Raw genomic sequence first — 12,329 nt, 5'->3', positions numbered from 1 at the left:
TTGTTGATTTATGGACTACGTATTTACCATTTTTTTCCACCTACACGCCCTGATGTATTACAAGTTATTATTCCAGCGCCGACTTTTGTCATATCCTTCTTATCACTAGCAGCTGTTGATTTCTTATGCTACTTCATCGGTACCCTATGTTGATGCATCTTGTGGAGCTCTTAGTACTTGAAAATACAGAAATACAAGCTTTCTTGCATATTCTTTGGTTTGGTTTGTGTTGTTGCTAAGCGGATTTTAACCGTGCAAACAACACATGAGAGTGATGGTAGTTGACTCTGGTTGTAAAAGAACAGTTGAGCTATATAAACTCAATTATCCATTTTGTAATCATGATATATATTTTAATCAATCTTTGATTCAAATCGTCTTGGGAAAAATGTAGACATTCCATTCATTTGACTGTTACAATCTTGCCTACTATACTCTAGGTAACCGAAAATCTAATACAAGTCTTTTTTTTTTTAAATAATTCAAGAAGCATAACTCTATTAGAGTGGTGTAAATTGTTTCTTGATCCTGAAAATGTTATTCTATGAAAACTTTACTGCATTAACCACAAGAACTGAATGGAACACCAATTCCCAAACATAATGCATATAAACGTAGAATTTCAAATCTGAGTTTAGAGATCCCATGAGCCGAAATGAGTACATGACGATGATGGATAATTAACAAATACTGTGTTGTCTTGTTGTCTGACTCGAGAAACTCACACGATGAAAATCAATAATTGGTAGTTAAATATTTGTGGGAAAAAGACATCATAAATGGAGATCAATACTTTCACGGTGATTACCTGGAGGTATTTTAACAATATAAGATGACTTTTTGCTGCAATGTATGGCGAAAAAAATATAACCAAGTGTTACCGACCACACGACCTAACCGCACGCGTGAAATCTCCACCGTTGGATGAAGTAAATAACTGAATGTTTAATAACGGCGCAAAGGAAAACCGTACTTCAAAAATAATTCTAGAGATATACTAACTTTATGTACTTAAGAGCGAAGGCTATGGGTAGTCTCCATTTGGAGACTAACTCGCCCATATGAACGAGTATAGCCACTGTGGGCAAATATAAAAGAAGGACTAGACGGGGGACCGTCTCCCGTTTAATAGTTTTTTTTGAAACCTTATGGGGGACAGTCTCCCGTAAGAAATAAAAAGAAATCTTGACGGGGGACAGTCCCCCGTCTAAAATATAAAAAAATCCAAACGGGGGACGGTCACCCGTTTGTGTAGGAAGTCGATATCAGGAGCAATTCTCCTGGATGTTTTCATTCTTCTTCAACATTTTCATGGGTTTTCATCTTCTCCTTCACTATAATCTTCAAAAACGATAAGCAATCCGATTTCTTGCAAAAATAAATGTATCCCATTGATTAACTAGTAGAGGTAAATCCTATTCTAACAAAAAAATCGTTTATTGATATTAATTTCATCATCTTATTTAGGTTTTGGTTAAAAGTTACCCTAATTTGATTTTTTTTTCTAAATTCTTGAAGGTGTTGAGCTAATTGGGATAATTGAGCAAATTAGATGTATGATTCTTAGCTTAATCTTAATGTTGAGCGAATTAATTTTGTTTACCTCTTGTTTCATTGTTTTAATTTGATTGATTTATAGCTTAATTTTGATAAATGGTCAATGACACTTGTTTTAGGGTATAGAGAACAATGGATTATACTATTTTGTCTTCTAAAGGTGAAGAAAATCATATATGCAACACTCTTGACATTGTAGACGGTGAACCTTCAATTAGATTTAGAGGTGGATGGAGCAATATGCATAATTTGTATGAAATTGTATGTAAAAATGAAAAATGTAAGTTATTTGTAGACCAATGTGGATTGGGTCGATTACTTGAGATAAATGTTTCGAAAGATGATCAACAACTCACACACGCAATTGTTGAGCGGTTTTGGAAATCTACAAATACTTTTCATTTTCCTACATTTGAAATAGGGCTCACACCCAATGATTTCTCTTGGTTTACGGGTTTAGAAGTAGGAAAAGGAATAAAGCTAGATTATGTAAATTGTTGTGATAAGGAAAATAGAGAAACTTGGTTGGAGTATGTTGAAAACCTTTTCCCAATTTAGCTCAACTTATTTTCGATAAAGCTGAGAAAAATAAAGCCGCGGAAAAGAAGAAAGCACTACAAAAGGGGAAAGGGAAAGTCAAAGCAACCGAGCAAGAAAGTGATGATGAAGAAGATATTCATGAGAATTTGGAGCCGAATGATAGTGAAGAAGAAATTGGTGAGAATGGGAAAAACATAATTCGTGGTCTTGATGTGTCCTCCTATTTGAGCAAGAGGAGTGGTGGTATCAAATGTGTAGATATGTGTGATTGGTTGAAGACATTTAAAGGAAAAAAGTGGAGTGGTTATGGAACCATATTGGGATGAAATTTTTAAGGTTTTTATTTTATGGATGATTGGTCAAGTGCTTATGCCAAATAGTGAATCCACCACAAAGGTAGGATGGTTATGTAACTTTGAGGAGTTGGAGTTAGAAAACATAAATAGGTTTGATTGGGGATCTCCGACGTTGGCTTGTCTTTATAAATCTTTGGGCGAGGCTATTAGCAAATTGAAGACTTTCAACGGGATGTGGATGATCTTAGAGGTATGTACATATGGCTCATTTTATATCTTAAACCCTTTTAATGTTGATATTTGTGGAAAATGTTATATATTAATTTCCCTCACTTTTTTTTGTAGTATTGGTTTTACTACTATTTCCACACTTTGTTTCCCAAAATTGATGGGAATGCACCGGTTTGGGATGATTTGTGGCCAAATATTAAGGTGTTTAACAAGGAGAATTTAGCGGAGGTTCAAAGGGATATGGGAAGACATTCAATTACTATTGCTTGTAAGCAAATGGAGAATAGGTCAATACAAGGAACAACATGGCAGGCATGGCGAGGAAGTGAGCATACTAATAATGAAGTCCTAAGATATTCGCATAGGTTGTCAAAGAAACGATGTGTTTTTTTGGATATTGAAGATGATCAAGGATATAGGTACTTGGGTGAGAGATGTTCGTTTCAAGTAACCGGTGTATTAGGTATTCCGCCTCGCCCACCTCCTGAACATGAAATGGTACGAATGGATCAAAGAGCATGTGAGAAGTGCAAAGGTTTGAGGACTTGTAGGGAACCCAATAGGATTACAACTGTTGAGGAGTATGAAATCTGGTGGTCTCAAGTTTCTGTTGGTCCATACTTTGCAAGGGTTAAACCAATATTGGTTCGAGGCCGGAATCGTGACGACATTTCCTCATCATCTCAAGCGCAGTTTCGTGTTCCATATCCTCCTACTATGCAAATAATTTCATATGTGTATGAAAATGAGCGAGCTCAAAATGAGAATGAGAATGTAGAGCTTGAGTATTTTCGAAGTCGGGTTGTAATCCTTGAAAATGAGAATGTAGGGCTTCGAAGTGAGAATCAAATTTTACGAAGCTCCTTGAATTCACAAGAGTGTTATGCTCCAATTATTGGGGGGTTATCTAGTCAAGTTTATACGAATGTTGTTAATGAAACTCAAGATCCTACTCAACCATCTAATCCATCTAATACTACTTGGAATGGACAATGGTTTACAGACTTAATGAGTTAGAGCAATTGGATACTTGCTTGATTAAAATTGAATGTCATTTTGTAGTTTTTCTTTTAAAAAATGTATGTTATTTTGACACTTGGTTGTTTAAAAATTAATGTTATTTTGGATTTACAAGTTATTTTGGATTGACATGTTATTTTGGTTAAGTGACATGATTTTTTACTTATTTACGTGTTAAATTGGTTATTTTGCGAAATCTTTCGTGGTCCTAATTTGTTTTAAATTTTTTACAAGTATAATGAGTGACACGGACTCAGATGAAGATTACTTTTCTAGACGCCATAGAAGGAGACGAGCTAATGCGGCGATGGTGGTGAGGACAATAATGTGGCAACAATCAATCTCTCTCATGGATCAACAACCCGAGCATATTGAGGTAAAAAGAAGACGTTATTCCATTAGGAATAGGGTTCTTCATGATGCTATTATGATGCGTGATTATTTTACCGGTGGTAAACTCACTTATTCGGAAAAGAATTTTCATGACCGTCTACGTATGAAAAGAGAATTATTTCTTAAAATTAAAGATAATTTGTGTGAAAGGGACCCGGAGTGGCCTCAAGGAATAGATGCACTTGGAATCCCGGGTCATTCTCCACATATGAAAACGCTAGCTTGTCTTAGGTTACTTGATACGGGGCAATCGGCCGACTCGATAGATGATTATGTGAGAATGGGTAAAACAACTCTATATAAGAAGTTGAAGAGATTCGTTAGAAACATAGTTAGGCGTTATGGCGGGGAGTACTTGCGCAACCCAAACCAAGATGATATTAACCGCATTTTAGCCGAGAATGAAGCAAGGGGTTTTCCGAGTATGCTTGGGAGTGTGGATTGCATGCATTGGCCTTGGAAGAATTGTCCTTCGTCTTGGGCGGGATATTATGCATCTTATAAAGGTGAACCGATGATAGTTTTGGAAGGGGTTTCTACTTATGATTTGTGGTTTTGGCATGCATATTTTGGGAGTCCCGGATCAAATAATGATCTTAATGTACTTAATACATCTCCATTGTTCGATGGTATCTTCGATGAAAATGCTCCAAAAGTTGATTTTCAAGTAGGTGGTGGAAGATTTGATATGGGTTACTACTTGACCGATGGGATATATCCTAAGTTATCCACTATTGTGCAAGCTTATAAGAAACCAACAAACCTGAGACAAAGATGTTTTACCAAGATGCAAGAAGGGGCTCGGAAAGATGTTGAGCGTGCATTTGGTGTTCTACAAGCAAAATGGAATATAGTGAGAGGTCCGGTTGAACATTGGGATGAAGAAGACTTAGAATTCATAATGTTGGCTTGTGTGATATTGCATAACATGATAATTGAACACGAGAGGCGAGATAGGGCATGGAGAACCTTTGGGGATGAAGACTATAGGGTATACTATGATATTGTACCTCGCGGAGCCGTTAACTATCATGAGTTAAAACATGAACCCTTGTATAATGATCTTCGACTAAGATTGATAAATCATGTTTGGGATATGTTTGGTAACAACATGGCACCGGAACAAGCGGAGGAAGCACAATACATGGATAAACCGTAAAGAACAAGGTAATTAAAAGTTATTTTCATTTGGTTGTTCGGACAATGTGTTTATTTTTGTTAATTTGTATGACTAAATAACATTGAAACTTAGAAAAGTAGTAGTTATCTTAAATTTGTTCCATTAATATTGAGTCCTACTAACTCATTACATTGTATATTGTTCATGGTAACAATCTTTTAATTAAAAGGAAATTACAATTAGGAAAACAACAACACCAAATATTAGACACTACTCATCCTCGCTACTATCTTGCTCCATCAAGTTCCTTTTCTCTAGTATCTTGTTTTATTTACGTTCAAGACAAATTTGGCCGGCATTAGATAGCTTAGACATATCCGCCATCATGATTCTTTCTACACGTTCCTTTTTCTTTTCTTTGATCCTTCTCATATTCTCCTCTTTTAGTTGTTAATCTTGATCTTTCAAATAACTTAACATTCTCTCCTTGGTTTCACTAAATTTGGATTCAATGGAATCACTTGGAGTACCACTTTGATATTTTGCTTGTTTTTGAGCTTGAAGAGCTTTCTTCCCTGGGTCCCCTTTTTTTTTCTTCCCTTGAGCGTCACTCGTTTGTTTTGTATTACAATCGACTCCCGTCTCTTCCTCCTCGACACCATCGATACGTTGGACACCATCGACACCCTCGGCACCAAAATCATCAACAACTTGGACCACGGGTGGTGGGGGTAGCGGGGGTACTTCAACATACTTGGTGTAATCGTAACCGGGTTCATTCTTGTATAACTCGTAGCCCTCATCAAGGATGAAGGGTCTCCCATGTACCTTGTGGAAATCACACCGACCACATATCATCTACAATGTAAACTTATCGTATGAGTATTCATTTTTACAAACATAACGAGCAATACGTACGAAACAAAAATACTTACCGTGTGCTCGGCTCCGTAACCACTTATTCGTCCTCCTCGAAATAATTTTCCAATAACGACGACAAATAGCTTAATGTCTTTCTTTATAGCATATATTCGGTTTTCTAAACTAGTTTTGTCTCTATCATTTGGGTTACTTTTCATTTTCTCGATAAATAATGGAATAATACGATTCCAATATTTGGTTTTTCCTTGATGCACACCAACACTACCATCACCCGTTATTGCTATATGTGCTTCGCAAAGAGCTACATATTCCTCCGTAGTAAATTTAATTTGTTGTTTCCTACGAGTTTTTTGAGCTTTTTGGGTTGAAGGGGTCAGTGTTGATGAAGAAGACATGGATAAAGATAAGAAGAGAACTTCAAAACTAAAACAGAGTAGAATGAAATTGAGTTGGAGTTGAAGTGGAATGAAGAGAAAAGAGTTTTATGGGTTGGTTTTATAGGCTCAAATGTAGCCATTGGGGGAACGAAATTCAAATACCAAACGGGAGACAGTCTCCTGTTTTTATCTTAAAAACTCATGAAACGGGGGACAGTCACCCGTAAAGAAAAAAAAAATATAAACGGGACACTGTCCCCCGTAAAGAAAAAATAAAAACCTTACGGGGGACTGTCTCTCGTTTGTTGTTATTTTTTCTTACGGGGATAGTCCCCCGTCTAGTGTAAAACTCCCAACCACTCGTTCGTCTGAACGAGTGTGTGGAAGGATTTGGGGAAAAAGTGCGTTGAAACCTACCCGTAGGAGAGCCTAATTTGCTCAAATTGGTAGTGGACTCTTTCATTTGAAAGGGTGACACTACCCATAGCCCTTGCCGTAAGGAATTTAGATACGAGGAACTTGTCTTTAATTGGGAAAAAATGGTGAGTGGGTAGATTTTTTGTATGTTATCTTTTCAAAACTGAAACCATGAATCAATTTGGATTTGTAATTTTGTAATTCTTTCTATAAGTTTACAAAATTTATGGTTTTTACTAAAATAAAAGGAAAAATAGAACTGAATACATCTATTTTCGTAATGTAATTGAAACAATTTTTTTATTCCAAAACACCAATTAAGTTTTTCTATTGTTTATTATTCATGTACTTTATAGGGACAAAAGAAGACAAATAAACACACTGGTATTTGGTTGTAGCCTTAGAAATTAAGTACAAAATGGAATGGGGTTTACCTTTATTATTTAAGACACTCTAATTTTCAAAAAGATAATAATCGAAGACGCTCATAAAACGTTCAAGTAAAAGTTTTCATTATCACGGTTTAATGAAACAACATATGTGTGTCCAACATCAGATCACTCCAAAAATTTCGGTAGTTTTTATCTTTTGTGTTGTTGTTTTTTCCTTTTCCTTATGATAACTCTTAGCCATATTAATTAAATTTTCTAATATAAAAAGAAAGTAAAAATGCTAAGGAGACATGAAAATATATTAAATCAGTGAAATCACGTGCATGGTGAGATATTTTAGTCATAGACAAAAAGAGTTTTTCTTTCTGCAAAAAACACGTCGTTTGCAGGCAATTGGTAGAGTTAAGTGCCTAGCTTGTTTTTAATAAATATTGTATTTAAGATATTGGAGTGAAAAGACAAATATCATATGAGGGAAAAGATTCTCATAAAAATTCCAAGACATCCATGTCCAATCTGTTCCGGTTGACTATAAGAGAGCATTTCTTTAAGAACGCGCGATTGTGGATTCTAAAACTAACTGGGGATAGAAGAAAAGGATAAAACTGAATATAATATCAAATCAAGATCACCTTTATCAAAATATTTTATATAATTCCTAATCTACCTTTCACTAATCAGGTTTAATGTTTAATTATAATTAGAAAAAAATCGTAAATATTTGTTAAATGATTAGTGAGTATTTTTATTTGTATTTGGGTGAGTGAGGTGAGAATAGGAGTGAGGGAAAAAGTATTTGAGATGAACTTTTTTTGGTGAAAATGGAGGATGATTGTAAAGAGAGAATTATTGTTAAGGTTGAAAATTTGATTTTTTTCTTTGAATCCACCATTTTTGCAGCTGAAAAATCTCGGTGCCGGCATGGACGTGGTATGAATACAATGCCGGAAGCAACCATACCGGCATGGAATTCATAACACGTCCATGCCGGCACCGAGCTTATCCCCCATTTTGAAGTTCAATCCGGCATAGTATTCAACCAAAAAACTATGCCGGTACAAAAGTTGTTTTTTACCTATTCCGTTTTGAATTTTTTCTGGTTTTAATCAGTCCACTGCCGGCACAGTTAGTTAATTCTCGAGCATGCCGATACTGCTAACAACATAGTATGTTGTTTAAATCTTTTTCCGGCACATGATGTAAAGTATCCAAAAAATTAAAAAAAAAATCACTTGACTACCGGCATTGATGGATTTCTATCGAGCATGCCGACATTTAGTTACGGCATTGAATGTTAGTTACCAAGCATGCCGACACCATTTTCCGCATGGTCTTCATCAATTCCGGCATGGTCTTTATCACTTCCGGCGATGTAAATTTTTTTTATTTCCGACATGGTCTTCATCACTACCGGCATGGTCTTCATCACTTCCGACATGGTCTTCATCACTACCGGCATGGTTTTCATCTATACCGGTATGGTCTTCATCACTTCCGGCATGTCTTCATCACTTCCGGCATGGTCTTCATCACTTCCAAATGTAAAAAAGAAAAAAATCGATTTCAAAGTGAGGAGCCGACAGAGAAGGAGAAGAGAATTTGAAAGGGAGTGGGAAAAATTAAGAATTTGAAAGGGAGTGGGGAATATTTAGGTTTCAAAGCCCTAACCCTAAAAGAAATTAATAAGAGGTGAAGATGGAAATGGGGAGTCTGATTTTGTTTTTTGATTTTTATTTTGAGGAAAGAGTATTTTAGTATTTTTGCCTCCCAAAAATACCCCTTAGCAGACATTATTGGTTGGGGGAAGTAAATTGTATCCCCCAATTAGTTCAAGTATCTCCCAATCGCGCGTTCTTTTTTAAATAAGAAAAAGATTTTTATCATTGGATGGATTAAATTGACACATCAATTTTCTCTGTAATGAGAGAATTTAACCAGATTTGGAAAATCTAATGACCAAGACTGATGTGATTTTTAATTGTCGTTGTAGTAAATAGGATTCGAACTCTAAGACTTGTGAAGATTAAATTTAAAGGTTTAATGAAAATAATAAAAGAGAGAGTCACTGAGACTAGGAGTTCACCGAATTCATATCATAAGGTTTAATTATTTATTCTTCGGCAATTATAGCTCAATAAATAAAATATACTGACTCTTATTTTTGCCAAGGTAGATTCTCAAAACATTAGTTATAAATCGTAAGCATGGGACATCAAACATTTAAGCAAGCATCACCCATCGAATAAAATAATAACTAATTAATTCAAATCATAAATCAATTTAAAATAAGTGCAAAAGTCATATAGAGAGTAAAATAATTTTACCACGTATGAAATTCGGCTTCTTCCGTCGTCCCAGTGATGGGGTTTAGCTTCTCATGATGAAAACACACTCAAAATTTATTTTTATTGCTCAAATGGTGTTTACAAACAAGAGAAAAGGAGAAAAATTAAACTCAACTATTTTGCTCTTCCAAAACTCCCCCTCTCCGGATGCCTGTTTGGTCCTATTAGCACCCTATTTATACACAACAACCCATTACTCAAACATCTTTTCAAAATATTCTTCCATAACTCCACCAGATCTTCTCTTTAATGAAAGATATCTCAGGAATAATTTCTTTCTCCATTTATCACACATCTTCCTCTATTTTCTAGAATAAAATCCTGGGGATATTATCTTTTTTTATTTATAAATAAAACCACAGATTTTCTTTCTCCTATCCAATAAAAACAAACTCATCAATATATTATCTCTTTTAACTTCAAGATATGAAAACTTCTTGTATAATAGGCAAGAAGATATCTTTTCCTTAAATCTTTGAGATCTCCCATAAATTATGTGAATCTGTTTCAAATGAAGAAGAAGAGGATGCCTCTATCCATTTGTTGGGTGCCCGTATCTGAAATGATGGGTGCCTTTATCAGTTCCTCTGGTTTCCTTTAACACTTTTTCGAGTTTTTTCCAAATGAGCTTATTTCCTTGAAAAGACTTAAAACAAGATTATTAGTGATTAAATTAGTCATAGCGAATGTAGTTATGGGTGAAAATGCGTCACGCTTGCGTGCTCATCAAAGACTCACTTAGACTAGACGATTTAACTCTCTTTGCTAAACAGTTAGCAATTTCATTGGACTCTTTATGCACAAAAGTGCATTTCCAAGACTGAAAACTCTATAACAATACTCTACAATCACTTATAATACTATCACTTGTCCATCTGACATACCCAACTTTCCCATTTATTGCATCCATAACATTCTGGCAATCTCCTTCTATGTGCAGACTTTGTACTGCATCACTCCTGACCATTTTTATCGTCTTTAAAGCTGCTAGTGGTTCAACCTGCTCCTTATCTTGTGCTAGCCCAGCTTTTGAAACTGCATCCCCATATGTCCCTGCACGAGAAAAACTTATAATCCAATGCCCATAGTTTGTTATCTTTGAGAAAAAAACATAGAAATTAATTTTCTGAAAACAATTCTCTGGTAAAGATTGTGGATTGAGTCCTTAAATGTCTATTCATTCCTGCTAAGTTTTCTTGCTTAAGCATATTTGTCTCCCGTTCAGCTACTTCCTTGGTCACCATTCTAGTAAAATTTTTGGAATTAACTGAAGCACCCTCAAATACTATTGCATATCTAAGTTTCTATATGTGCCAAAGAGCAAAACTAATTGTTGTGATAAAATTCAGGTGGCTTTTGAAAAGAAGAGGGTACCTAAATACACCATAATCTTTTAAATATCAACCTGTAAGTCCAGTATCGTAACTGATCGTTTATGGAAAGAGTCGAGACAATACAACTTAATTCTTATACCTTGTGTGATTGTCTATGGACGAGGTCGATACAATACGAACAAGGTATTTACTTGACAATAGTTACGATAATAAAATCGATTGGCTATTAGGATCAGTGTCAAGTAATTCGGATTAACGTACAAGCATAATTTACTTCAAATTATAATAATCAAATTGTAATTTCGAAATAATAAAGTAAATGACACGGCAAGATTTTGTTAAAGAGGAAACCGTAAATGCAGAAAAACCCCGGGACCTAGTCCAGTTTTAAATACTCTCAAAATTAGCCTCTATACAAAATCTAATGCCAACTTCATATAATTCAGATCAAGTAGACTGCCCCAAGCTACTTAGTTTCCTCAGTATCCCCGCGCCTTCGACTTCTAGAGTTACACACGTGAATCACCACTCCTTTAGATCGTATTCCAAACAACAAAGAAAGATTATGTTTGGTAACCACTTTATTCAATCTTTGGTGAAAGATATGTTGAGTTGTTGACAAAGGATCTTCCGTTTAAACTGATAAACTCCTTTGTCTGGATAGATCAATACAAAAAATTAGTTACCCAAATAACCAATTTCTAGATTCGCAATTAATCAATATATAAATCAAATAGTAACTACAAAGTGATGCCGATTTTACACAGCTAGACAATCTAGTATATCAAAGATAAACACGATTCTAGTTGGATCCTAGTCAATCAAGGTGTGTGCACAAAATTCACAAGGTACGAAAACTAATAAGAAAATCTTTTTCTTCTTCAAATTTTCAATTTCCTTCTCAATAACCTGCACAACACAAACGTGAATTCTCTTGTGATCAATCATGCACAGAACGAAGTCTGTTAACAATGGATTACCACAAGATGTCTTTACATCCGAAAATGGTTCTAAGGATCCCGTCGATATTTTGATCTAGTTGTAGTGACCGTTATATCATAAAACAAAGTTCTCAAGAATAATCAAACTAGGTGCAATCAAAGTTTCAACGACCGTTGGTCAATCAAATCAATAATCGAAAACTAAAATAACAATGTTCCTAACAACGGTACTCGTAGAGCTTCTTGATCCCATGGAAGTCTTTAAATGAGAAGTCATAAGAGATTTCACCTAATTAGGGTACTTTCCTCTCCGAATAGACGGCTACACCATAAACAACACGAATGAAGTTTGCCTGGCTCTTAGGATAGTTTGTAAGAAATGCAAACTCAAGTATTTACAGACCAAGGTTGTTTGGATAACAAGGAAATTCCAAAACCAATAATATTACCAAGATATTAATTAAAGTACCTAATGTCAGTTTTC

The 12,329-nt window shown here is 35.2% G+C and overlaps 1 protein-coding gene across 1 annotated transcript; it reads left to right on the top strand.

Moving 5' to 3' along the window:
• The first annotated feature begins 3,882 nt into the window (after positions 1-3,882).
• LOC113273180 (protein ALP1-like) lies at positions 3,883-5,196 on the top strand. The gene has a single exon (XM_026522941.1). The coding sequence runs from the start codon at positions 3,883-3,885 to the stop codon at positions 5,194-5,196; it is 1,314 nt and encodes a 437-aa protein (XP_026378726.1).
• Positions 5,197-12,329: the final 7,133 nt, after the last annotated feature.

Source organism: Papaver somniferum, chromosome 4, assembly GCF_003573695.1.
Source record: "Papaver somniferum cultivar HN1 chromosome 4, ASM357369v1, whole genome shotgun sequence".
NCBI classification, from domain to species: Eukaryota; Viridiplantae; Streptophyta; class Magnoliopsida; order Ranunculales; family Papaveraceae; genus Papaver; species Papaver somniferum.
Note: the sequence above shows the minus strand (reverse complement) of the source record. Positions and strands in the feature narration are given on the sequence as shown.

Bases quoted from the DNA above. Each gene is read 5' to 3' on its own strand.
- LOC113273180 (XM_026522941.1), top strand. From the start codon at position 3,883: ATGAGTGACACGGACTCAGATGAAGATTACTTTTCTAGACGCCATAGA.